General features: G+C 57.0%; 8 protein-coding genes across 8 annotated transcripts; 4 read left to right on the plus strand and 4 right to left on the minus strand.

Moving 5' to 3' along the window:
- Positions 1-394: 394 nt before the first annotated feature.
- On the plus strand, positions 395-2,079 carry GUITHDRAFT_147103 (hypothetical protein; the record flags this gene model as incomplete). Its single annotated transcript, XM_005821504.1, has 9 exons — positions 395-451; positions 503-552; positions 637-740; positions 803-927; positions 1,147-1,247; positions 1,299-1,542; positions 1,595-1,649; positions 1,825-1,886; positions 1,936-2,079. 9 exons carry the CDS (start codon positions 395-397, stop codon positions 2,077-2,079), a joined length of 942 nt encoding a protein of 313 aa, XP_005821561.1.
- Positions 2,080-4,646: 2,567 nt separating this feature from the next.
- GUITHDRAFT_155696 (hypothetical protein) lies at positions 4,647-6,878 on the plus strand. Its single transcript, XM_005821505.1, has 3 exons — positions 4,647-5,092; positions 5,145-5,489; positions 6,044-6,878. Exons 1-2 carry the CDS (start codon positions 4,698-4,700, stop codon positions 5,434-5,436), a joined length of 687 nt encoding a protein of 228 aa, XP_005821562.1. The 5' UTR covers positions 4,647-4,697; the 3' UTR covers positions 5,437-5,489; positions 6,044-6,878.
- A 556-nt stretch (positions 6,879-7,434) lies between these two features.
- GUITHDRAFT_98030 (hypothetical protein) lies at positions 7,435-8,993 on the minus strand. Its single transcript, XM_005821506.1, has 2 exons — positions 7,720-8,993; positions 7,435-7,614 (listed from the first exon to the last, which is right to left on the minus strand). Exons 1-2 carry the CDS (start codon positions 8,643-8,645, stop codon positions 7,527-7,529), a joined length of 1,014 nt encoding a protein of 337 aa, XP_005821563.1. The 5' UTR covers positions 8,646-8,993; the 3' UTR covers positions 7,435-7,526.
- Positions 8,994-10,698: 1,705 nt separating this feature from the next.
- GUITHDRAFT_147106 (hypothetical protein) lies at positions 10,699-11,869 on the minus strand (the record flags this gene model as incomplete). Its single annotated transcript, XM_005821507.1, has 3 exons — positions 10,699-10,768; positions 10,836-10,888; positions 10,994-11,869. The coding sequence occupies 3 exons, from the start codon at positions 11,867-11,869 to the stop codon at positions 10,699-10,701; spliced, it is 999 nt and encodes a 332-aa protein (XP_005821564.1).
- A 1,235-nt stretch (positions 11,870-13,104) lies between these two features.
- GUITHDRAFT_119234 (hypothetical protein) lies at positions 13,105-14,685 on the plus strand (the record flags this gene model as incomplete). Its single annotated transcript, XM_005821508.1, has 4 exons — positions 13,105-13,614; positions 14,003-14,057; positions 14,392-14,436; positions 14,621-14,685. The coding sequence occupies 4 exons, from the start codon at positions 13,105-13,107 to the stop codon at positions 14,683-14,685; spliced, it is 675 nt and encodes a 224-aa protein (XP_005821565.1).
- Positions 14,686-15,053: 368 nt separating this feature from the next.
- Positions 15,054-18,733, minus strand: GUITHDRAFT_147108 (hypothetical protein; the record flags this gene model as incomplete). The annotated part of the gene is made up of 20 exons (XM_005821509.1): positions 15,054-15,146; positions 15,432-15,497; positions 15,660-15,722; positions 15,923-15,960; positions 16,015-16,055; positions 16,188-16,261; positions 16,385-16,525; positions 16,725-16,788; positions 16,838-16,879; positions 17,076-17,140; positions 17,205-17,237; positions 17,285-17,322; positions 17,398-17,447; positions 17,501-17,570; positions 17,631-17,676; positions 17,845-17,914; positions 17,969-18,110; positions 18,265-18,487; positions 18,546-18,641; positions 18,692-18,733. 20 exons carry the CDS (start codon positions 18,731-18,733, stop codon positions 15,054-15,056), a joined length of 1,497 nt encoding a protein of 498 aa, XP_005821566.1.
- A 1,978-nt stretch (positions 18,734-20,711) lies between these two features.
- Positions 20,712-21,646, plus strand: GUITHDRAFT_119236 (hypothetical protein; the record flags this gene model as incomplete). The annotated part of the gene is made up of 2 exons (XM_005821510.1): positions 20,712-21,512; positions 21,566-21,646. The coding sequence occupies 2 exons, from the start codon at positions 20,712-20,714 to the stop codon at positions 21,644-21,646; spliced, it is 882 nt and encodes a 293-aa protein (XP_005821567.1).
- A 441-nt stretch (positions 21,647-22,087) lies between these two features.
- On the minus strand, positions 22,088-24,400 carry GUITHDRAFT_147110 (hypothetical protein; the record flags this gene model as incomplete). Its single annotated transcript, XM_005821511.1, has 10 exons — positions 22,088-22,276; positions 22,320-22,357; positions 22,453-22,558; positions 22,746-22,930; positions 23,207-23,280; positions 23,430-23,482; positions 23,540-23,646; positions 23,692-23,835; positions 23,898-24,297; positions 24,341-24,400. 10 exons carry the CDS (start codon positions 24,398-24,400, stop codon positions 22,088-22,090), a joined length of 1,356 nt encoding a protein of 451 aa, XP_005821568.1.
- Between the last annotated feature and the right edge of the window lie 81 nt (positions 24,401-24,481).

Genomic DNA, 24,481 nt, shown 5'->3' on the forward strand with positions numbered 1-24,481 from the left:
GGGCAGGGGACGACGAGGGAGAGGGAGAGGGAGAGGAGGGAGAGACGACGAGGGTCTCGAGGGAGGACGGGGAAGGGGAGGAGGAGGAGGAGAGAGAGGCCGAGGCACTGTTGTGGGCAGGGGGGGGCGAGGTAGGGGGAGGGGGGTTCTGTATGCTCCGAATGGAGATGAAGGAGAAGGGGCGACAGGAGTGGCGGGTGGAGCGGCAGTACAGGCAGGAGGATCGGTGGAGGGGGCACCTGCCCCGAGGTTGATCCTTGGAGCGAAGCCTCTACAGCAAACGTCAGAGGGGGCAAGGGTTTCGTCAGGAAAAGATCCGAGCAGTGCTAGCAAGGCTCCTCCAGTCTACAAGCTGCTGACAGAGAGGTTCGACTTTGTTGGAGGAGGGGAAGCCATGAAGGCCTTGACGGAGAACACGGACTTCGTGGTGATCGCTGCCATCGGCATGGCTGTGAGGACGGGAGGGGGGAGGAGGAGCATGAAGCAGCTGAACTCGTTTCAGGGATCAGGGAAGTCTTTCATTCTTAACGAGCTGGCTGGATATCAGAACAGGTCCCTCCATCCATCCATCCATCCATCCATCCATCCATCCCTCCCTCCTTCATGGCAGGCGGCTGTCGTGTGATGCTGCAGCAGCTCCGAAGACAACGGGCCTGCACTGAGGCCGTTCGTGGTACAGACGCAAGATATCATGCTCGAGGGCTCCCACCAGACCGTCGGGGTCGACATGTACATCACAGGTGTCCTGCTGCCTCGCGGGCATGACGCGTGCTCTGACATGCTCCGGCCTGCTCTGTGACAGGAGAGAGGATAATTCTCCTTGACTGCCAGCCGGTATGCAGCTCATCGGTGGTGTTGGACATGGTCCTGGAAGGAGCGCCTCTGCCGGCGATCGCATGTACCTACGACCACCTTATGGATATCCAGGTGAGAGGATGCTGCTGCTGTTTGTCGAGATGTCGGCCTCATGCTCCGAGAGAGCTGCTGCACAGCGTTCAGCCCCCCTGCTGTGCGATGTTTGAACCCAGCCAGAGTTGATTTCAGAGGCAGCAAGCAACCACTGCAGCTCGTGTGCTAAGCTTGTGCTCTTGCTGCCTGCCTGGCGCTGTGGCAGCTTGTTCTTACATGCTCTATCAGTCGCTGCAGCTTATGATGTTCATTCTGGCCATCAGCCATGTAGTCATTGTCACACAACCCAACGTCCCTCCGAGCCGACCCCTCCTCTCTGTCCTTCGTTCCGCTCACTGGTAGATCAATACTTTGTCCCTCAGGACCATCGTACGTATGACGCCTTCCAGGCTATGGATGCCTCCTGAACAGCTGGATGAGGAGGAGGAGGAGGAGGAGGAGGAGGAGGAGAGTGGGAGGGGGGCAAGACAAGGGAGCTCGGAGAAGCATGCCGCGCCGGGCAACGGCAAGTTGGAGTCGCTCAAGCAGGACGTGGAATCTCTTTCTCTGGACCCTCGAGGAGGAGGTACCTTCCTCAAGGGAGCTCCGCACATCGTCTTCGTGCACAACATGATCCCGGACAGCTCTCTGACGGTGAATCGGCTCCTCGTTCCCCTGGCCGTGGGCGGCTGATGGTGTTGCGCAGGTCCTTAGTCAGAGGAGAATAGAAACTGTTGTCCACGAGCATTTTCGAGGGACTGGTGAGAGAACATTCCTGCTCCCTTTCAACCCGCTTCTTTATCACCTTTCCCACTCCCACCCCCCCTCACCACCTTGCTTGTTCCCGTCCTCGTAGGCATTCTTCTAATATTCTCATCTTTACCTCCTATGCCTTTCGCTCCTGCCTCCTTCCCGATCCGCATCGCTGCATACCAGGCCTCTTCCGACACGCACAGCATACCAGCTACAGGCGGGTGAAGCCACTGAACGGCAGAAAGGTGGTCGACCGCTGGAATCTCTTCTCGATGAGTTTGACAAGCAGCGCAGGAGGAGGGAGAGGACGAGGGCAGCGTGTCAAGTCCCGTCAACTGCTATCTCCTGCCCATTGACGAGGATTCCCTCCAAGGAGGGATGGCCTCCCTTCAAAGGAGGCGAGCTGCTTGCTCGGGGATGCTTCCAGCGCTGACCTGACACGGCAGGCCCTCCTTCCGTGTCTACATCGACAGGCTAACACATGAGATCCTCACCCTCCCCCGCGTCCCCTTCGCACGGCCCATGTCGGAGAGAGAGTCAGTGCCCTGCTGAGAGGAGGTGGGGGCGAGCTGAGAACTCCTGGCAGGTGGTGTCGTCTTGCTGGACAAACATGGGATAAGGTGACTGCTTGTCTCCCTTCTTGCTCCTTCTCTGCCTGGGACTACATCCTCGTTCTCTTCCTCTCTTCCTCGCCCCTGTCCTCCCACTGTCTCTTCCGTGCTGCTAGAGTTCAGCCAGTGCCGCCGTCCTATGTCATACTCACCTTCCTCTCTCGCCCTCCGACGGTTTTCTTTCTGCTCACTTGAGTGTTTTTGGTTCCTCTCCGTCATAGATCGCAAGAAGCGGCTCAAGGATTGATCACTGTCGTAGCATACGGAGAAATTGATGTTCAAGTAAAAGTTTGGGCCTTCAGTGATCGGACGGTCGCCAGCCGCTGAGCCGCCTCACAGGCCACTGAGCCGGGCGGCCCTCGGCCGGGCCCCCGTACCGCCGGGCTCAGCCGTGCAGCCCCCGGGCTGACCGTGGCTCCGACTCTGCTGAGCCTCCGGGCTCGGATCGGCGCCGGGGCCCGGCACTGAGTCACTGAGTCATGGCGGGTGACTGATGCCAGGGCCGAGAGGTGACCCGGCGTCACGGCGGCGCGGCCCCCCACTCAAGCCTCCACTACCAGGCTCCTGATTGTCTACGTACTGCCAGTTTCTAACTTTGAGTAAACTTGAACAGCCAACTTGAACCGTGTTACTAGTTACTAGTTAACTTGCCCGGCCCGGCCAGCACACGGGCTCAGCCGCGGCCGCGCACTCGGCCGCACGACGGTCCGAGGCTGAGTACCGTGACGGCGGGGGCGGGGGGCCGCCGCCGAGACTACGGGCGGCCGGGATCATGCGGCACGGTCCGACCGTCCGCCGACGGTCGAGTCATACCGTACCGTGACGGTCCCGCCGCGCCCCCGGCGCGGCTCAGCGCGGCCCGGCTGAGCCTCGGTGGCTGTGGCCAGGTCGCCGGGGCCGCGCCCGGCCGGGGGCCCCGCCCACTGGGCCAGTCAGGCTGGCCGCCGCGGCCGCCCCGCGTCGCCACGGTGCCAGGGCACCGGCTCACCGTGCGGCAGTCAGAGGCCCTGTGACGCCCGGCCCGCCCGGGGGCGCGGCCGCACCGTCGGCCTTACCGTAGTGACTGACGGTCGGACTCCTAAGTTCAACCGAATCCGGCGAGCCCCCCCGCCTGCCACCGGCCAGTGAGTGCCCCGCGCCGCGGACCGGCGGTCACGGTCCGACGGTCCGAGCGTACGGTCGGGCCCCACCGTGAGTATCGGCCCGCCGAATCACCATGATGATGGGCCACTCTGCGGTCGGAGGCCGCAGTGAGCCGGGCCCGGCCGCCCGAGGCTGAGGCCCGGCCGCCCACACGGGCCGTACCAGCCGCCGTGCCACGACTCGCCGCGGCGATGATGAAGACTCAGACGCCGTCACGGTGACTGGCCGCGCGGGGAGCCGGGCCCGGCCCGGGGGGCCGCCGGGCCGCTTGTGCCGGGACTCCGGGAGTCACGGTCCGCCCACCCGGTGACCAGCCCCTCACCGCCCCCCCTTGTTGTTACCTATATTAAAGCTTGTAGGTGGTCTGCAAAGGGGGTGGAGTCAGAGGGGGTTCAAACCAGGGGTCATATGATGGGTGAGACGTACGGTAGTTCTGCCGATAGAGAAGGGTAGGGGTAGGGTATCCCAATGACAGCTAGGGGTTGGGGTACTCAGTGTTAGGCGCCCCTTCAAATGACCACCCACTCATTACACCCCCACAGGGGTCATGGCTCCATTACTTTTCAGTACCCTACCCCCGATTTACCCTTGACTTTGAGGGCGAGTGACCCCACCCCTACCTCTCGTACCCCTACGTCCCCCACCCCTACCTCCCCTACCCCTACTTTCCCCCCGACTCAACTTTCCCCTAGTAAATTTTGTAGCATTCCCTGTCACCCGATGCCCACCCTACGTTGTGAATCCCTACCCCTACCTTCTACTACCCACCCTGTGTAATTGAGAAACTCGAGCAAATGAGCACCACCCTTTCACCTTCAATTTTCTTTCAAATATACCGGTCATACGTAAGTACCCACCCACCCTCGCTATTGAAAATTCAATGTTACCCTCTTGATGGCAGCCCATACTGTACCCCCTACCCCCTAATTTCCCAACAACTGAAACGCTTATCCTGCGAACATGCTGGGTGGTTCAGGCGAGGCCGCGATGTGATAAGGAGGGCTGCGACATGCTGGGTTAGATGGTTTTGATGAGGATGTAGTTATGGAGACGGTGAAACTCATCTTAGATTGTGGATTGCTGCACTCAAACAATAGATTTATCTAGGTTCAGGGAAAGAGATTTTTCTCGAAAGAGCTAGAGAGCAACAATCGCAGCTTTGCATGTTAAGGTCGCGCGTGTCAGCAGCATATCTTCCCGCATACATCTTGCAGACGATTCCATCCCGCTGAAACACTGATTGCTTGCAGCAGGTGAAGCAATGCTCTTTGTAAGCTGAAGGCGAACTACCATACTAGCAGCATGCCGCACTCCCACACATGGTCCACGGGTGACGAGAAGCATTGGTCCCGCAGCTCTCGAACGCCTCAGGAAGATTTTGCATCGTGGCATGTGAGAGGGGACGGGCTGCTAGGAGAGGCGCCCTTCACTCCGAAGCCTCCTGCTCAGCCATGTAACAGATATCGATACCCTAGGCCCAGTGCTACCAGCAGCGACGCAGTGAGAGCAAGCTCAAGACCCTTCTCCTCCTCAAGACCCTTCTCCTCCTCCTCCTCCTCCTCCTCATCATCATCATACTTTCAACCCCATCAGAAGTTGGAGAGGGAATGGACAGTCTGGATCGACACCGCCAAGTCCAAGGTTCTGACCTCCCAGGACTTCGACCTCGAGCACTCGGAGCAGCACCCTATCACATCGTAAGTCTTCTCCCCTCCGTCACCATGGCGGCTGCTGCTAACATGCGAGTAGGTGGGACGACGTCCTGGAGTTCTGGAGTGCTCTGGAGGGTGGGAAGATCCCCCTGCAGCATGGCTGCAGTATCCGTTTCTTCCACAAGGGCATCAAACCGACGTGGGATGACTCGGAGGTATCAGCAGCTCTGGTGCTGCCGCCAGCGTGTCTGACGCCCTTCCTCCTGCCAGGCTCATGGCAAGTGGGTCCTGTTGACAGACCAAAAGGACACGCTTCACCGCCTGTGGCTGATCTGGAGTGCGCTGCTGGAGGCAAAGCACAAGAACCTGACGCACATCTGTGGGATTGAGCTCAGCATCCGCCCGCAGCGCAACTCGATCGGGATCTGGAACCTCAAGGGAGGAAACTCCAACTTCATCAAGAACACTCGCTCCTTGCTCGTGTCTGCTGCCGGCCTCGACCCCCTCCACAAGCTCAACTACTTGATCATTCGGAATGCAGTAAGCAGCAACGGGTGTGCTGGTCAGAGCCTCAGGACTCAAGGCAGGAATGGCACAACGTTGATCGAGACGAAGCAGGATGGAGTGAGAAACTCAGCGTGGAGTCCTTACGGCATGTCTGTGGAGGATAGCTCCTTCAAGGGGGAGGAGAGTGGGTTATCGGCGGACTTGACTTGGCCAGGGGTGGGAGACAGGTTGTTCCTGCTAGAGCGAGCGTCGGGTGTCTCTGAGTGGGAGGCGAGGAGCCCGTTGATTAGCAGCGGATCGATCTGGAGTCCTTACCTCCACTCAAGCTTCCAGGAGCAGCATCGAGATGCAGAGCAAGCAGGGCAGGAGGAGAAAGATGGGCGACGAGATCTCGATGGGAGGTTCACGACCGCAGAGCTTCCTTCCTTCTTCCAGACGGAGGGACCGATGATCGATGAGCCTCTGGAGCCTGAGGAGGAGCTGAAGGAGGAGCAGGCGGAGGAGGAACAGGTGGACCTTTCACGGAGAGGGCGCGGGACCATCTCAACCGAGGACATCAAGTCATTCCAGGCGAGACTTGCTGCATTCGCCGAGGCGATACGGAGTAGAGAAGGGCCAGAGGGGGTCAGAGAGTCGAAGATGACTGCAAGAAGTGCTCAGAGGGAGGAGGAGGAGGAGGAGGAGGAGGGGAAAACAAAGAATGACAGGAGTTTCACGCCGTTTTCTTGCTGGGGGCAAGACAAGGACGAGAAGGAGCAGTTTGCAGGACACGACGAGGAGGAAGAGAATGCGGGAGGCGAAGACAGAGCTCCTGCAGGAGATCAGGAGGTTGATGATGACACAGATCTACAGGAGGATGGGGCTGGGGCCGGAGAGTCGGCGAGGCGGTTAGAGGAGGAGGGGGCGGAAGAAGGGTCAAGACATGTCCGGTCGCTGAGCAGGGAGCTGCGGGTGAAGTTGCTGATGAGGAGCCTTATCACGACAGCGCAGCTCGAGGACAAGGGCGTCGTGCGAGGTAATCGAATCCGGACGCAGACCAAGGAAGCAAGGTTGCGAACCACGGAAGACAAGAGGAGGAATGAGGGAAGGAGTGAAGGCGCGGCTATCAGGGCGTCTTTGGATGCCAGGAAGGGAGGAGGAGGAGAAGAGGAAAACAGGATCTCGTGCGCGCAGCGGGTGGTGTGGCTGCTGCTGGGGTCTGGGCTGACATCGCTGATGGCCTTGCTGTACTTCTGGTTGTTTGCCGACACGATCTCAAGTGTGCGGGTGCTGTAGAGATTTTAACACTGCAAGCAGTGAAGAATGTGAAAGGGAGCAAAGCAAGATCAGATTGTGTCTTATCTTCTCTCCTGCCCTTTTTGTTCACTTGTCTCGTTTCTTCTCTTTGTGCAACTACACCTGCATTGTTTCTTCCCCGTTCACGCTCCCCATCCTTATCATCTTCCAATAGCTTTGTCTTGCCTCGGCCACATGACGACAACAATGCGAATAGCAGAAGCTAGCGCACAATCATGTAACCCGAGATGCGATGATCTTGCAAAAACGTGAAAGCGCATTTGCCATTCAGCCTGTCTACCTCGAACGCTCTTCTAGTCCTCGAGCGCCCGCAGTCTCAAAGAAAGAGAAAATCCGGAGGTGAACCAACGAGGTTGGAGAAAGAGAGCAGAGAATGTTTGACAGAAGAAATCACCGAGAGATGTTTTGCAGAAAACAGATGCAAGAAGGTTATCATGAAAGCAAGAGGAGTGGACGATACAAAGAGATAGGGTAGGCGCGAGGGCAGGGTGGAAACGGAACGAAAGGAGAGGCAAGAAGAGAGGAGAGAAGGGTAGGGAAGGAGGTAGAGGAGGCGGGGAGCCGGGGTGTGACGTTTCTCGGGTCATATAATAAAAATGTTTCATAGCATAAGATGTCCAATGAAGCTACAAAGATAAAACGAATAAACAGCAAACTGAGCTCAACGTCTCAGTCCTTAGCTCTCCGGGTGAGCCGTGACGACGTCAATCCATGCTGAGATCGCCATCATCCCCGCGAAGGAGCATGAGAGAGAGAAGGAGCACCTGAGCAACCTCAGTTAGAAACACGATTGCCGAGCATGTCTACTCCTCCCCCCCCCCCGCCCTTCCTCTCCCTCCCTCCCTCCCTCCCTCCTCACGTCAACTTACATCGGGATCGACATCTCCTTAATGGCATCGGAGATCAACTCGAAGCACGCTACCCAGAACATGGCGCCCGCCGCAAAGCCCAGCCCAACGGGCTCCCACACGATGAACTGCTCCACGAAAAGGTAGACGGGGACGGCGATGAGAGGCTGCGGCAGGCTGGAGCAGATCGCCATGGCGAACGTCTGGAACTTGGGTACGCCGCGGGGAACGAGCACGAGCGCTACCGCAAGGCCCTCGGGGACGTTGTGAACGGCGAGACTGGCAGAGATGAAGGCGCCCAGGTGCGCTCCGCCCTTGCCGCAGAAGGAGACGCCGATGCCCAACCCCTCAGCGAAGGAGTGGAGGGTCATGACGGACACGATCAAGCAGATCTTGGCGGCCTCCAGCCCCGTGATGTCCCCGAGCCTCAGGTCCTCGTACCCCTCAACGTAGCTCTTGGTGTAGCGCACAAACACCATGCCCAGGATGACGCCAACGATCACCCGCGTCACGTGCGAGATCTCGTAGCCGAGCAGGGAGGCGCCGTCAGGGTCCAGCGCCACTCCCTCCGTCACCAGGCTGTAGCTCGCTGAGAGCATCATGCCAGCAGCGATCGCGTTGGAGGCTCCGAGCCAGAAGTCCGAGGGCTTGCTGAAGAAGAGCAGGGGCAGCGCTCCCAGCCCGGTGGACAAGGCGGCCAGCCAGCCATAGTACCAGACATGCCCGACCGTTGGGACTCGCGCAGTGAGCGTGGCGGGCATGGTGAAGTAGGAGATGAGGGCCATGAGGGAGATGATGGCTGCGAACTGAAGCGTCTCCGACGAAACTCTCTTGCCCTCTGCACGGCTCCTCCTCTGGCAAGCGTCAGCATTCTTTCCCTCGCGAATCAGTTCCTTCTCCCCCTTCACGTTCCTCCTCTGCACGCTAGTCCTGTCAGTGGAGCACATGCTTGCCGCTGCAATCAACGTGGCCCCGGGTCGGCCTCCCTCCCCTGTTCAACGAGCAGCTGCTCTTCTCTTCCTGCCGCTGACTCCCGCTTCCTGTGCTCTGTCTTTGCTGTTCTCTCGAGGTAACTGGGTAAAGGAACAGCACCTATCCTCCTCAAGCTCGAGCCACAGTCCTGTCACACGAGGCCACGTGTGGGTCCTGGAACTCAGGGAGGACGGAAAGAGCCTGAGGAGGAGAGAGCGGGTGGGAGCAGGGAGAGATCGGAGCCAACTCAGGAGCAGTGAGTCAGTAGAGTGCAGAGAGGAACGAAGGAGAGAGGTTAGGTGGAAGGAGCAGCGGGAAGCAGGGGGGGGGAGCGCAAGAGGAGGAGGGGGGTAGAGGAGGAGGAGGAGGCTGCGGGAATCTCAGGGGGTGGGTGACAGAAAGCCTGACCTCCTGTTAAATGCTTTCCGGTAGGGGCTCTAGATATTAGAATCAGTTTCGAAAATATCGGCTTATTTTCAAAACAATTGCAAATATTATCGCAATATTTCACCCTCATCATATGAAATATTTTAGACTCCTATCTATACCACCTCTCAGTTCTATTATTAGTCAACTATCCTATTAAAATGCTGAGGCAGACTTGATTTTACAGCATTTGATAGAAAAAGATAAGTAAACTTTGATGAATGAAACTTAATTTAACTAAACTATCACAGGGTATGCGGGGGTCCTTGTAGTACCCTCCACACCGCCCCCTACCCCACGAGTACAATGGCACCCCACCCACCGGTTTCAACCATCCAAGCACCCCTCAATGACAGACCCGAGGCGGGGGTGAATGACAGGGGGTGGGTGTCAGAAAATCCTAGTTGACTAATTCGGGCCCTTGAGTCTGACTCGTTTGTGACCACCCTACCCTCATTTCAGCCCCCCATATTTTATACCGGTACTTTTATCTCCAATCACCCCATGATTCTACCGAGCAACTATTACATTCGCCACCTCCACCCCTCTTTCCTTTCTATCGTATAAAGGTAGTACCCCACCCCAACCTGAAGTTTTCTTCATTTCACCATGGACCACCCCCCTTTATTCCGTATACCCATGGGTAGTACCTACCACCATTAAGATGTCGAGTTCCTGGAGTACCCACCACCCCTAAGTCCTTTGCACTTTCCTCTACACACTCAACCACGACCCCACCCCCCAAGTTCCCTCTCGTTGATACAAATACTACCCCCTCCATTTGTGTGGACCCTACCCTAATACTATTTTACTTTACCATGACTACCTACCCCCATTTCACTCCACAACCCACCCAGTTCCCTCACCTACCCCTATCTCCCTGAGTCTAGAGATGCAACCCTCTTCTAGGTACCACCCCCACCATCTGAATTACTGGAGTACGCACCCGTGTTTCCCCACGAGCATCCTCTTACTACCCCTCCTTCTCCCTGGTCTTCTTTAAGTGCCAAGGATTCAGCTTGGCATGAACTTATTTCGTGACACAGTGACGGTCTCATGATTACCCGGGACTCAGAGTCGCCGGCCGGGCCGGGCGCCGCGACTGGCAGCCTCAGCGGCCCGGGTCCCGGGCGTGCGGCGGGCGGAGCCGCTCAGCGGCTCACGGCCGCGGCCCGGTCCGACGGCCTGAGTCATGTGTCTGACGGGAGTCTGTGACTCAGTCGGCTCAGTGTGCCACGGACCGGGCCGGGTGGCCCTGGCAGCCTGGCAGCTCAGCGGCTAGGCTCAGTACCGAACCCGGGCCGAGTCACCGGTGCCACGGTTGATTTCACGGCCCTTGACGCCGCGGTCCGGTCGCGGCGCCGAGTCGGGTGGGCCGGCCGCCGGTCGGAAACCTTCCGACAAAACCGTAGTAAGTTTCAAGGCTGACACTGAGTTTACTCGCGGGGGCCCGGCGGGCCCGGGGCCGCGCCGGCGCCGGCCCGACACGGTTCCGATCGGATGCCGGGCGGCCCGCCGCGCCGCGCGCGGCGCCGTACTCCGGGGAACGGAGCCTCCCGGCGGCCGGGCATGGCAGACCGACGGTCGGCCGTGGGCCGGCGATCAGATCCAACTGGTGAGATGGTCGAGCAAGTTGGTGGTGACCTGGTTGTCTGCCGAGTAAAAGCTCCACCTGTGGTAATCAGTCAGAAGCGCCGACTCGTCTCAGTACCGTCTCGATCACGGTCAGTCCTCACTACCTTTCCTCGATCTCTTCTTTGCTGTTTCCTCCCGTCTTGGTCGGGTTGATGAGCTGTCGGGTAGGAGAGCAGGGTGATTGGCAAGAAAGAAGAACAGACAAAGTCATTATCCGATCGCTGCCATGCCGCACAAGAGAACAAGTTGACTGCACACTGACCTGGAAGTGAGTGGCTTCGGTCTCCAAGAGGGATCGCAGGGAGTACTCTCGCAAGTGCCCGCACTTGTACCAGCCGCAGGGTTCAGGCCGATGCTCCCAGAGCACGAAGACGGCGTCCTTGTCCGAGGAGACGCTAACGATCATCCCAGCTCGGCTGCTGGGGTTGTTCTGGTCCGCCTTGAGCGGTTTCACCCGCATGCCAAGGCAGGGCTCCAAGTCGAGGCCGACGATGATGCAGTCCGCGCACTTGGTAGTGGTTGAGGGATCAGTCAGGTAGGTGGAAGCGTGGTGCTCCCGCAGACTCTCTCTCATGGTCTGCGTTGCGCTTCGAAAGATGGTCACCTCGTCCTCCTTGCTGTCGAGCTTGGAGTCCTCCTCCTCTGCCAGCTCCGTGGAAGTCTCTTGCGCTCCTGGTGCTCCTCTTCCGGTCGGCATGGCAGTGTACCTGCCCTTGGCAAACGCCGTGACCTTGTCTCTGATCTGCCTCATGAAGTTCCTGTGCCGCACGCTGTTCTCTTCCGGCAGAGCAAACAGGATCTCGTCGCAACGGAAAAGCTTGTCTGGCAGCTCCATGTCCGACAGCATAATTTGCTCGATCTCGATCTCTGCAAGCAGTCTCGAGGTTTCCGACTCCCTCTCCTTCCTTTCTCGATGCTCGGTTTGCCTTCCTTCCTCCTCCCGCTGCTCCTGCGCCACTTCCAGTCGAGCATCGTCAAGGTACATCTGCTCTATCGCGTCTTCCAGCAAAAATTCCCAGCTGTCAAGTTGATCGAGAATCTCCTGAGATCGCTGTATCCGCAGCGTTGCCATGTGCATGGTGGGCATCCCCTCAGGCCCAGTAGCGCCGCCAAGGGCTCTTGTCTCTACTCCGATCATCTTCACTCCTCTATCCTCTTCTCTCGCTCTCTCCCACCCTTGCAGCTCGTCGCAAGCGAGTTTTGAGCAGGTTTCTCCTCCTTCCTCTCAATCCGCAGCCACTGGCTGTCCGCTTACCTTGAAGTTTGAGATGCTGTCTCGACCTTGTTTTTCACCAGGTCTTGCTGTCAGTTCTAGGCTGCAGAGCAGTTAGCTTCCAGTCATCTTCAACTTAATCAGTGTAGTTACTCCTCTCCACTCAGCCTTCACCAGGCCACCTGTCCCTGTAGCATCACCTCCTCTCCCTCTTCCCTCTGCTGTTCTCTCGTCTCGACTCGCCACGTCTACACACTACCTTGGGCTAGTCTAGTCCCTCAACTGAGTCCAAGACTGAGAGTCTCCTGACCCCATCCCACTGTCAACTGCCGCTGTCCGATCACCCCGGGCCATCCCGCTACGCGCTCTTACTAGTAGATGCTCTGCTCTGCTCTGCTCTGCTCTGCCCTGCCCTGCTGTAGGTGCCCTGCCCTGCCCTGCCCTGCCCTGCCCTGCCGCTCAGTGCTCTGCCCTGCCCTGCCCTGCCCTGCTCTGCTCTGCTCTGCCCTGCTCTGCTCTGCTCTGCTCTGCCCTGCCCTGCTCTGCCGCAGTGCTCTGCCCTGCTCAGACGGTGCCCTGCTCTGCTCAGAGTCTGCTCTGCTCTGCTCTGCTCTGCTCTGCTCTGCTCTGCTCTGCTCTGCTCTTCCCTCTTCTTTGTCCTCCCGCTGCGGCTAGTCAAGCTTGAAAGCCGCATGCTAATATCGGAGTCACTCAGCGGGCCCGGATCTCGGACCCGGTGGTTGCCATCATCACTCCCCCCTGTATCCTGAAGGATACACTGCAGCATAGAAGGCTGCGGCTTCCGCATGGCGGGCTGCTGCATTCCTCTCCTCCTCCTCCTCCTCCTCACGTTCACCTGCTCCTCCTCCTCCCTCCTCCTCACCACTAGTAACATCGTCCTCTCCTCCTCTCCCTACATCCTCCGTGCCAACCCTCCCTTGCCATCCCCTCTCCCACTCTCCCCTCCCTCGTCTTCGATGCTCTTCGTACCCTCCATCTCGGCATTGCGGGTTTCTATGCCACATGCCCGGCATGCATGTGTATCTTGTCTCCATCAACGTTTCTCTCCTTTGAACCGCCGCTCTCCTCTCTTCTCTGATTCTTCTCTTCAAGGACGCGGCAGAGCAGGAACCAACGCTAACTTCCGCACAAGAGTCTTCATGAACGGCCCCATCCTCGACGCCTCCTCCTCCTCGCCATCCAACCCTCCTCCTGATGGCGACAAACTCTTCTCTGCTCCGGCATCTAGGAACGTATCCCCCATCCTGGACGTCATGAAGACTCTGGTCCCCCAGGGGGAAGGCAAGGTGCTGGCAGTTGCTGAGGGCAGCGGGCAGCACGTGTCTTGCTTCGCCAAGAACCTTCCCCTCCTCAAGTTCGTTGCGACTGACCTCGACAGCAAGGCAGTTGCCTCCATCCGCGCCTACGTGAAGGAGGAGGGAGTGAGCAACGTGCTTGCGATCGAGCAGCTGGATATGACGGCTGTCCCTCACTGGGAGGAGAAGTCCTGGGCCTCCTCCTCCTCCTTCGACCTCGTCTATGCCGTCAACCTCACCCACATCTCACCCTGGGCTGCGTCCCTGGGGCTGCTGGCTACTGCTGCTCGTCTGCTGCGAGAGGGAGGCGTGCTGATGATCTACGGGCCGTTCAAGGTGGACGGCAAGTGCACGGTAATGGCATGGGCAGAGTCAAGAGGATTGCAAAGGGATGCTGCTGCTGCTGCTGCTGCTGCTGCTGCTGCTGATGATGATGATGAAAATGATAGCATGAGAGGAGGGGGATGATGAGGAGAGGAGAGGAAGACGAGAGGAGAGGAGAGGAGAGGAGAGGAAGACGAGAGGAGAGGAGAGGAGAGGAGAGGAGAGGAAGACGAGAGGAGAGGAGAGGAGAGGAGAGGAGAGGAAGACGAGAGGAGAGGAGAGGAGAGGAAGACGGAGAGGAGAGGAGAGGAAGACGAGAGGAAGATGGGAGGGAGGGGTAGAGGAGGTCTGGGGGTTGAGTTTTGAGGTGGAGTTGCGAAGAGAGGAAGGGAAGGGAGAGATTCTGATTGAGAAACAGACTGAGAGCAACGAGGAGTTCGACAAGAAGCTAAGGAGTCAGAACTCTGAGTGGGGTAAGAGGAGGAGTTCTCTGTTGCTCTCTCCACCCTTCCCACCTCCTCCTTCCCTGCGACCCCCCCCCCCCCCCCCCGGCCCCCCCGGCTCCTCTCCCTCTCTTTCCTTCTTCTCTTGCTGGCTGCTTTCCACGATCTCCTCGTCCTCGTCCTCGTCCTCGTCCTCGTCCTCGTCCTCGTCCTCGTCCTCGTCCTCGTCCTCGTCCTCGTCCTCGTCCTCGTCCCCGTCCCCGTCCCCGTCCTCGTCTTCGTCATCGTCTTCGTCCTCCTCCTTGTCCTCGCCTTCTCACCTCTCTGTACAGCGCTGTCCTTTCCTCAACTCAATTTCTTTCAGGCTACAGGGACATCGACGATCTCAAGGCTGCTGGCTCGGAAAGAGGTGACATCATTACACTTGTACTCCTCCCTCCTCCTCCTCCCTCCTCTACCTCCCCGGCTCCGCTCTCCCTCCTCCCGATTTCTCTCATCCTTCTCCCCTTCCCTGCCCTTCCCCTGCCCTTGCATCCCCTCTGTCCTCTGCCTTACCCTTCCTCTCTCTTTTCTGCTCACGTCTCAGCCCTCAGGTCTTAAGTTTGTCAGGGCAGAGAGCATGCCGGCAAACAACTTCATCCTCATCTTCAACAAGTGAAGGAGAACAAATCCAGATCATCTCAATTTTATCAATGCATCTCCCATTTCAATCATCCTGCTCCTAATCGTGCTCGTGCTCGTTCTCGTGCTCGTCCTGGTCCTGGTCTCCCGATGCTCCTGCACCAGCACTAGCTTCTCTTCCTCTTTTACTTCACGCTCCCTCCTTCAGTGCAGGCTCGTCGAGCTCGCAGGGGTTGGCCTGATCCATCCCGAGCTCACCATCGAGTCGTACACCCTGACAAGGCGCATTAGCGGACCACTACCACCACCACCACCTTCCCTCCTCCTCCTCCTCCTCCTCCTCCTCCTCCTCCTCGCCCCCCTTCCATCTCTGCCTCCATCTGCACCACCTCTCTCCTCCTCCACTTACTTAAGTCCCTTGCTGGCATCGAGGCCGGGGAATCTCGCAGCCAGCAGTTGCTTCGCCTTCTCCTTCCTGACGTATCCGCTGCGAACGCCCTGCTGGGCAGTGAGGAGGAGCAACAGAAGCAGAGGCGGGTGACGGAGGAGGAGGATGCGACGAGAAAGACAGGGAGGGAGCAGGAAGGGAAACAGGAGATGAGACAGGCAGAAGGAGGGGTGTAGGAGAGAAAGGAGAGGTCGGAAGGGGCATGAGGGGGAAGAACGATGGGGAGCAGGAGGGGGAAAACTGGTGGAGTAAGAGAGGGAGGGGGAGAGGGAGGGGGAGAGGGAGAGGGAGAGGGAGAGGGAGGGGGAGGGGGTGGTAGGGGAGGAGGTTCAAACCTCTCGAGTGAAGGCGTCCTTGAGGCCCAGGTATTCGCAGGGGGACATTCTGAGGCTGATACAGAGCTGAAAGAAATGAGAGGAGAGAGGTTGTTCAGCGATGGAACAGAAAGCCACGGCACAAACCGACGGAAGAAATGGGGGAGGGGAGGGGAGCGGGAGGAGGAGGAGGAGGAGGAGGAGGAGGAAGGCAAGAAAAAAATAACGAGGAGGATTTAAAGATTTGACCTGCTTCTCGATAAGCGAGAGATAATCAGCGCCAGGCATTTGCTTGATTTCAAACGCGCCCAGCTGAGAGATCAGAGAGCCGTCAGAAGATGCAGGACCATGGAAGGGAGCGTTTGGGGGTTAGCGGGTAGATCAAGCAGAGCAGACAGAGGAGAGGGGGAGGGAAGGAGGAAGGGAAAGAAGGGAGTGTGAGGAGGAGCGGACAAGGAGGGAGAGGTGGAGGAGAAGGTGGTGGCGGTCGTGGAGACAAAAACTTGAGCTACCTGCTTCTTATCCTTAGAGGAGCCGAGCAGGAGGGGGCCTGGAGGAGGTCGAGGAGTCACTTTCAACTCCCTGCTTCTCTTCTGCTCCTCACCGAGCGACTCGTTGTTCTCCTCGTCGTTGTCGTTCCTCGACCTGCCGCAAATCAATTCCCAAAGTCGTCCTTGTTTCCTCCTCCTCCAGCCTCCTCCTCCTCCTCCTCCTGCTCCTGCTCCTTCCCCTTGCCCCTCTAGGCCCCATTCCCTCCCCATTCCTTCTCTCCCTCACCTCCGTTGTGAGCCCGTCTTGTGCGTGGAGTAGATGGTGTCCGACACCTTTCCTCGTTTCCCTTGCTTCTCCTCCTGCCACGATCGCGATCAGAGATATTGCAGCTGTGAGAGGGAAATTGGAGGATGAGGCGAGGAAGAGAAGCAAGCGAGGGAGACTAGAGGAGGAGGAGGAAAGGGATAGAGGAGGAATTGGACCTGCTCTTTCTTCTTCTTCTCGTACTCGTTCACCTCCTCCTCAGTACGCATGCCAAGTTTCCTGTACGACTGCAGGAGCTCGATGTGCTTCCTGATTCGCTTCTCCAGGACCAGCCCCTTCATGTACTCCTCGTGCTCCTCCTGCGAGGCATCAGAAGGTGTGCGGGAGCAGTGAGGAGGGAAGGAGAAGGAGAGAGGGGAAAGGAGATCAAGAAAGGAGGAAGGGAGAGGGAGGAAGGGACAAGAGCGACGGAGAGATAGTTGGCGGGGAAGAACGTTGGAGGGAGGAGAGCAGCGGGAGAGAGTGGGCGAGGAAGAGCGGAAGCAGGGGAGGGAACACCTGGGACCAGAATCGAGCGAACACACGCATTTGAGCATACAGTTCCCTTTCGTCCTTCGTCCTCCTACATTTTTCATCTTCAGCCTCCCCCGGCAAACGGCATCTTTTCTCACCTCCTCTCTTGGCTCTGATGCTTCTTGAGGTCGAGTAGGCCTCTTTCCCGGGATGTCAGCCGCATCCTCCCCCTCCCCCCCGCCGCTTCCCCCCCTCCCATCGCCTCCTCCTTTGCTCTCTTCCTCTCCTTCCTCCTGTGCTTTCTTCTTCTCCATCTCCCTCCTCCACCCTCCTCCCCTGCCCTTACTATCGCTTCCTCTGATCCCTCTGCTCCTCCGGCAACCGAATGCTTCGCACCTTTCCAGGATGAATTTCTTCCTCCTCTCCCTCTCCTCGAGCTTCCAGTTGTAAATCTCCAGAACCTGGCGAGGAGGCCCGGCGACGTCAGCGGCTTCCAGTCTCTCCCTCGGAGAGTATCAGCGGCACCTTGGTCTTGATTTCTCTGTCTTGGTCAGTGTCCTGGAAGCAGGAGCATCAATGTGGAGCGAGTGAGAGGCTGAAGGCACCTTCTTGTCATCAAAAACACAATCGCAGATCAGCATCTCTGCAGAGGTTTGAAGTCATCCAAAGAGAAATCGTGAGACATACGACAAGCTCCTCCTCCTCCTCCTCCTCCCACCTGCATCATTGTCCCACTCCACGTCGAAGTCGTTTCTCGACGGCATGTAGCTGCAAGGCGGCACCTTCAGCAGACAACGAGCAACTTAGATCCTCGGAGTCACCCGACTATGTCCGATCCAGCAGGTTTCCCCTCGTAGTATCGGATGCTTTCTCTCGTGATGTTCTTCGTCTCTGACAACGGCTGTCACGTCTTTTTTTTTTCCTCCCTCCTACACGGCGCAAGAGGCTCACCAAGCATCGCCTTCTTCCACTCCGACTTTGTGAACTTCCCCGGGATCTGAAGGACGAGGGTGAGCAGGAAAGAGGAGAAAAGCCATGGAAAGGAGCAGGAGGGACGGAAGGGAGTGATGAGGCGATGCAGAAGGAAAGGAGAGAAGGAAAGGGGGAGAGAGGAGAAAACAGGAACAGAGCAGAGGGAGCAAGAGGGGCAACAACATTGAATCACCTTCCCAGCACCTGCTACGGCTGCTTCTATGCACTCGCTGTAATCATCTTTGGACGGCTTTGCGTTGAATCTGCAGGCACAGGAAGGTAAGAACAGCACACCTTGCGCTGTCCCAACGACTCACTTGGTCTTGCTGATAGCACGGGACACATCGGGGACAGGAATGCCGCTCCCGGTGTTGATGTAGTTGGCGTAGTAATGGAACTCACACTCAATCTTCTTCTTAGTCCCCACCACAAGCGCAACCTCTGCCCAGTTGCCAAGACCTACACCAGCCATGAGCATATACCAACTCCCCCTCTCCCTCTCCCTCCCTCTCTTCTCCTCCAACATCCCCCTCCCTTGCCCCCACCCCACCCCTTCATCTCTGTACCACTTTCCCGTCCCTCTCTTGCCCATCCTCAAGATCTCAAAACTCACCGTAGGTCTCGATTCCTTCCAGCAACGCCACCTCCTCCCTCGCCGTCCAGTCCTCCGTGATGAGCGGGAAGTCCAGCCGCTCCATGACCCGGTAGGGGTGATCGTTCCTGTGCGGGTTCTTGCCGTCCGTCTTCTCCACGTCGTTAATCTCCACCCCGACCGAGAAGCATTCCATGCACAGATCCACGTCGTCCGACACCGCCGACTTGATGTACATCTGATCCTGCCACCAAACGGGTGTGAAAACTCGCCCCAGGGAGACAGAGGCATGCGGCAACAACCGAGACGTCTCGTTTGCAGTAGTTGCAGTGCACTCTCCCCAGCTTCGCCTGCATCTTCCGTTTCTGCTCTTCCTCCGCAATCTGAGCGCTCGCTGCCTGCATTTCAACTCTATCAGCCCATGGACTACAGATCCGAACAGACTCACCTCCCCACGCGTCTCAATCTTCCGTTTCCTGCTGCTGTCCATTTTACCCAGCCAACGACAGACAAGGCACCACAAGGAACCACAAGGATCTGAGCAGGCGGCTGGACCCGCTGGCCTGCCATCAAGAGCTCGCCCGTCAACACACCAGCAATGAAGCTTACAAGGGCTTTCCGAAGAGTCTCTTCCCCTTCCTACCCAATAGGCAAGAGCATCCTTTGCCTCTGGACCTCTTCCCGTTACCTCCTCGTCTAAACCCTGTGCATATCATCCTGGATGTTAACCCCTTACCCTTCCCCTTCTTTCCCTCCCCCTCCCCCTCCCCCTCCTCCCCTTCCCTCTCGCTTCCAGCCATATCCTTCTGCCAGCTTCCAGCCAGCCGCGAAATGTTGAAGGTAACGGTTTGTAACCATCGATCACCAATCTCCGTGAGGCAAGCCCGGAATTTATGTGCGTAAGTAAAATAATCACTCAAGGCCTTATATGCGCCGTGACCAACATGCGGTTGTTGAGCTCTTTACTACAGGTTATATCGATACCGATCGTCATCTCCCGGTACAGAATGTTTTACTCACCGTCATCAATTGAAAGTACAGGTATCAAGTAGTGCCCATTCAACGTATAGGTCAGATTGGGGATGAGGGGTACAGAACTTTCAAGCTATGTGAATTTTTCTCCAACACAGATGAAATCACAGGCAGGATATTCGATTTCGAGTGAAGTGACCAAAGGTAGATGATTTGTTGCGAGGACGAAATGGAATGGTTTCAGTGTTGGTTCCATGAAACGCCTTATCTCCCTTATCTTTTCCAATGGTCGTAGGGGCGCGAAAATACGTCTTTTGAGCTCTTCTGGAAGGAATCGAACGGACAACCCCTTGGAGCCTACGTGAGCAGGTAACGTCTTCATTGGAGGGACGTGATCGGAGTTTCACTCTTGGACTCGAAAAGACATATTTTCAGTGACTCGGAAGAGACTGGTCACCGCTGGACTTCCCCGAAAAAAAGAATCGGCCCCCAAAGTATGTCTTTTCGTTGCCACCTCTCACATGATATTTACAGTATCATGCTATGAAATACAGAAACCAGAGAATTTCAAAACTGGATATAGAATTTGGTGATTATATCAAAAACTACAATGGTTGGACCCCCACTGGTAGCGTCACTTTCTCGCTGTTTTCACCTACGCCTCCTCGCCGACCACCCATCTCCATAGTTCCCGGCACACCCCTATCCCCATACTAAAATACCACCCCTGCTCCTCCGCAAGACCTAGGGGATTATAAAAATGTTTGTCCGAGGAGGGGAAGGGTGGTGGGGGAGGGAGGGGTAGGAGGGTGGGTAGGTGGAGGGATGGCGAATGCGTTTACCCCTTCCGATTACGGACCACCCCTTTCACTCTTGTCTACCCCTCCCTTTACCCAGAATACAACCCCACCCATCGTAATCTCGACAGGACGTCTCCGGATTTTATTGGTGGACCCCTTCCCTAGCTGTACCCCTGCATCTTTCAACATCCACCCCACCCTTCTAATCCATTCCCTTTTTTACCCCCACCCTCTTGAAAGTTTCCTCTTTGTCTACCCCTACCCCCATTTAAGTATCGATATGTTCTTTTCACCCGGTTCAAACACCATGTTTGAACCCACTGGTCTGTTTACAGTCCTTCAACCCTTCCATCACTACCCAACCCATGTACCCTCATGTTTTCTGTACCCACCCTACTCTTTGACTGCAATTATGACCCTACCCCAGGGTACCAGCATACCTTGCTACCACCCCACCCGGGCCTTCACGCTTTCCCAAAACCCCTGTTGTTTCCTTGCCCCCCTTGTTATCTTCACGCATCAAATTCTGTGTGTTCGTGTCTCCTGCCGCTCCGCTCTCCGTCGCTCTCCCCCTCCCCATCCATCCCTCTTCTTCCTCGATCCCAGCGACCCTCTCCACTTCTTGCAGTACTCACAGTCTCCCTCTAAATCCCTTCAGCATCTTTCCTCAGCAGTCCCGCCTCCTTCCATCTTGATATGCAAGCGGATCTAGGGAAGAATGATCTCTCTTCCGACAAGCTCTTTCCTCTGTGCCAGAGCTCCCTCTACGGGTCTTTGGTCAACAGCATTGAAGAGAACCTCAAGCGAAAGATGCTGACTGAAGCGATCTCATCTCAGATTTTGGGGAAGCTGTTCAGAGGCGAAGACACCCAGCTTCTGCAGGCCATCGCAATATCTCCTCCTCTCTCTCTTCTGAATTCTAGAATTGCTAGACCCAGCCCCCTGTCATTGGATGAATTGCACAATGGAGCGCATTCTGCCCCTTGCACAGCACCTCCGTCAGCACGGTCCTGCTCTTCGCATACGAGCAAGCGATCTTGGTTTGACTCGGCTCAGTCGGACACCCGCAGTGGAAAGAAGCCGAGGAAAGACGACATGGCCAGTGAGCCGTCCTCGCCCTACAGCATCGACAGCATCCTCAGCCCGCACAGCGTGAGCTCCAACGATTCCGAGAGAAGCTTCTCGTCGCGAGGATGGCAGGCCACGAGCAGCAGCCACAAGTTGCAGCGCAGTGAGAGGTTTGTGCATGATGTGATGGTACAAGTGTCGCTGACCCACTCTCTCCTTCTCAGTTCTTCCAGCTCGGAATCGTTTGCTGCGGTGCTCATGAGAAGAAAGCACATGGAAGGAGCCGGTCACCACGATGTTTATGACAAGTACGCCGCCTCCATCGAGGCGAAGAACAGCGCTAGCAATGCTTCATCGCCTTGCGAAGTATCCACCAAGTCCTTGCGGAGGATGAGGAAACGGGCCTTGACCATCATCAAGGACAACTGGGTGAGCCAGCTCGAGCAATGTGGGGTTGCTCTTGGTTGACGAGGTAACGGCAGGTTCCGCGAGACATGACGTGGAGAACTAAGGGTATCGCGCTGAATCTCAAGAGTGCAGCGTCACCTGAAAAGAGCGACTGATTGTTTCCTCGTGCCTCGTGTATTTTTTCGTAGTAGTTGTTTTTGCATCCTTGCCCGATTCACTGCTTCGCTTGATTTGTTGTTAGTTTTTGAGTTTGTTGTTTGTTTTTTCGATGTTGATGCTATCGATCCGGTTGTGATCGAGAGCTGACAAATCATTGGTTGCCATCGTGTACTATATGGCTCTATATGTTGAGAAGCCGACTGTAGATTACAATGAACATACCGTGAAAGTAATTCAAAATACCATGTGGACGTATTGTAATTGCAATCACAGCTACAACCTTGCAGTTTTCGTTTTCTACTGTTTCAATTTTCGTTTACTGTAGTCCTCAAGGACAAATATTCGTACACACATCTCCTTTCCCCGTCCTTCCTGCATCTCCTTTCCCTGTCCTTCCTCCGCCCCGCATACACCCTCCCTCCGCTTCCCGAACACCCTCAGGGCATCCAACAACTAAGCTGCCCTGAGCTCACTTGCAGCGTCATGGCGCTGTAGCTCATCGCAAGCTGCTTGTCTTGGTGCATGCTGGGTAGCGCTGAACGGCAGCGATCGGAAGCTGCCGCGAGCTCCCCGTCTATGCACACGATGCCTTTGTCGCATGCCGGTTCCCAGAGCATTTCCCGCACCTTGTGTTCAAGTGAGAGAGGACGCAGGTACGGCAGGACACACCTTGTAGTACTCGACGTACTCGTGCCGGAGATGCTTGCCTGTGATTTGAATAAGGGTGTGGAGAGGTGGGGGAGTGAGAAAGGTTGGAGGCAGGATGGAGGCAACGCAAGGTAAGGTAAGGAGGGGGGGTTACCGCTTTCAACCTCGAGGAAGATCTGAATCATCTGTAGACGAGACACGCGGCTTCTTATGACTACAACGTCAAAACTTCCGTCGTTCTGACTTGCCTTGGGTGCTACCTGAGACTTGATCAGGATAGTTGGCAGACAGGCCGGGAGGAGCAACAAAAAGAGGAGCAACAAAGGGTAGTGGCTTAAGGGGTGGGGGAGAGGGAGGTAACAAGGGGAATGGGAGAGGAGGAGATAACAAACAAGAAAGGAAGAGGAGGAAGAGGGAGAAGAGGGGGGGGGGGGGCAACGGGGAGACCTGCAAGTCGGAAGCAGCATACGGCACGTTCATAGCCCAGATGAGGAGGAAGCGATCGGATATCGTGACCCACTCTTGAGAGGAGGAGTTGACGTCGGACGGTGCGAGCCTGAGCTTGAGAGTTCCGTTGTACACGCGGCGGCGAAAGATGTTGACAACACCTTGTAACGTCGCTCGGATGGGACCTAGCAACCCGATCAAGGCGAGCAGGTGCATGTAAGACGAGAGGGATTGGGATGATGGTTGTTGGTAGGGAGCAAGAGAAGGAGGATGGTCAAGACATGAGCGAGACAAGTGCAAAAAGGAGCGGATGCGCAGAGGAGGGATGAGAGGAGTTTGCGTTACGAGATGGAGGAGTTCGGTATGAAGAGGGTGAGACGAGTGAGTGTTAGAGGGGAGGGTGGATGCAGGAGGGGAGGAGCAGGGCAAGGGGAGGGAGAGGAATGAGAAAGGATAACTACCGCAGCAGCATCGGAGGGCGTCTGCCTCTATGTCGCTATCGCTGACAAGGCCCCATGCCCATGATAGGACACTCCTTGAGATTGTATGTTACTTCTCCTCCTCCCTCCTCCCTCCTCCCTCTCTCCTCCTCCCTCCTCCCTCTCTCCTTCCCTTCGCCCTCTTTTCCCTTCCCCCTCCCAGAACAAACCTTCCTCTACTCAACAGTTCAGCGCAAGCTTGTACCTGTACTTGACGATGCCGTCCTGGATGACTAGACCAACATCGAGCGGACTCGGCTGGCAAGACAGGACGCGTCAACAACATTCCCCTCCCCCAGCAGAGCAAGCTGCTACCCTGCATCTCAGGATCGCGAGCATGGCCGAGAGAGGGTCGTGATGGTCCCCGGCGGTGCTGAGAAGTGACTTGACCAGCCCGTTGCCGGTTCCTGCTGGTACGACCCCTGAGGCAGCGCGTCATCGACACGATTGAGGAGGAGGAGCAGCACCGATGGGTACCCGGGCTGCCTGGTTGGAGTCCGGGCGGGCAAGCAACCCCTGAACCATCTCGGAGACGAGGCCGTCCCCGCCGACGAGGATGATGCCATCGTAGTCGGCAAGGACAAGCGCTGCCGCTACCTCCCTCGCATGCCCTTAAAACGACACGTCAGCAGGGCACTATACACGTACAGTTGCACGTTGGTTGGCAGCCTACCTGCATGGGTGGTGAAGACGGCCTCGAAGCGAGAAGTGCTCTGCAACAGCAAGGGCTTGACCACCTCGTTGAAGATCTCTCCTCCCTTCTTCTGTCCGCCGAAGGGGTTGACGAGGACCATGTACCGCATGCCGTCCCTCCTGCTCCAGATAGTCTTCCAGTTGTGCATGATGTTGAGGTAATGCTGGTTTCGATCCGAGAAGAAGAGGTCGTGTCGCCTGTAGTTCCGCTGTCTTGATCCGCTACATCCTGCCGTCTTGTAGGGGTAAGCATGCACATGAATGGTAGACGACTGGCCCTCCTGTATCCCCGACACATCGTCTGCTGAAAGGAACAGGTCCTGTATGTACATCCCTGTCGCATTCACCCGCACATTCTGCTGCACCCCCTGGTAGGATGCCTGCGGTTGTGCGTCAGGCCAGCAGGAATGGCTCGTATCCTACCGTTGCGGTGATCTCTGGGATGTTGGAGAGAAGGTCGCCCCCTACCAGCGGTGTCGACATGCTGCTTGACGTGCTGCTCGGTGCCTGCCTGGAGGGAACACTCATCCTGCAGCTGGTCTCCTGTTGGGACAATCTAGCTCA

Source organism: Guillardia theta (genome assembly GCF_000315625.1).
Source record: "Guillardia theta CCMP2712 unplaced genomic scaffold GUITHscaffold_142, whole genome shotgun sequence".
Lineage (NCBI taxonomy): Eukaryota > Cryptophyceae > Pyrenomonadales > Geminigeraceae > Guillardia > Guillardia theta.

Bases quoted from the DNA above. Each gene is read 5' to 3' on its own strand.
- GUITHDRAFT_155696 (XM_005821505.1), top strand. From the start codon at position 4,698: ATGCCGCACTCCCACACATGGTCCACGGGTGACGAGAAGCATTGGTCC. The intron at 5,093-5,144 runs GTAAGTCTTCTC...ACATGCGAGTAG, and splicing joins GAGCAGCACCCTATCACATC to GTGGGACGACGTCCTGGAGT.
- GUITHDRAFT_98030 (XM_005821506.1), bottom strand. From the start codon at position 8,645: ATGTGCTCCACTGACAGGACTAGCGTGCAGAGGAGGAACGTGAAGGGG. The intron at 7,615-7,719 runs GTAAGTTGACGT...GAGGTTGCTCAG, and splicing joins AAGGAGATGTCGATCCCGAT to GTGCTCCTTCTCTCTCTCAT.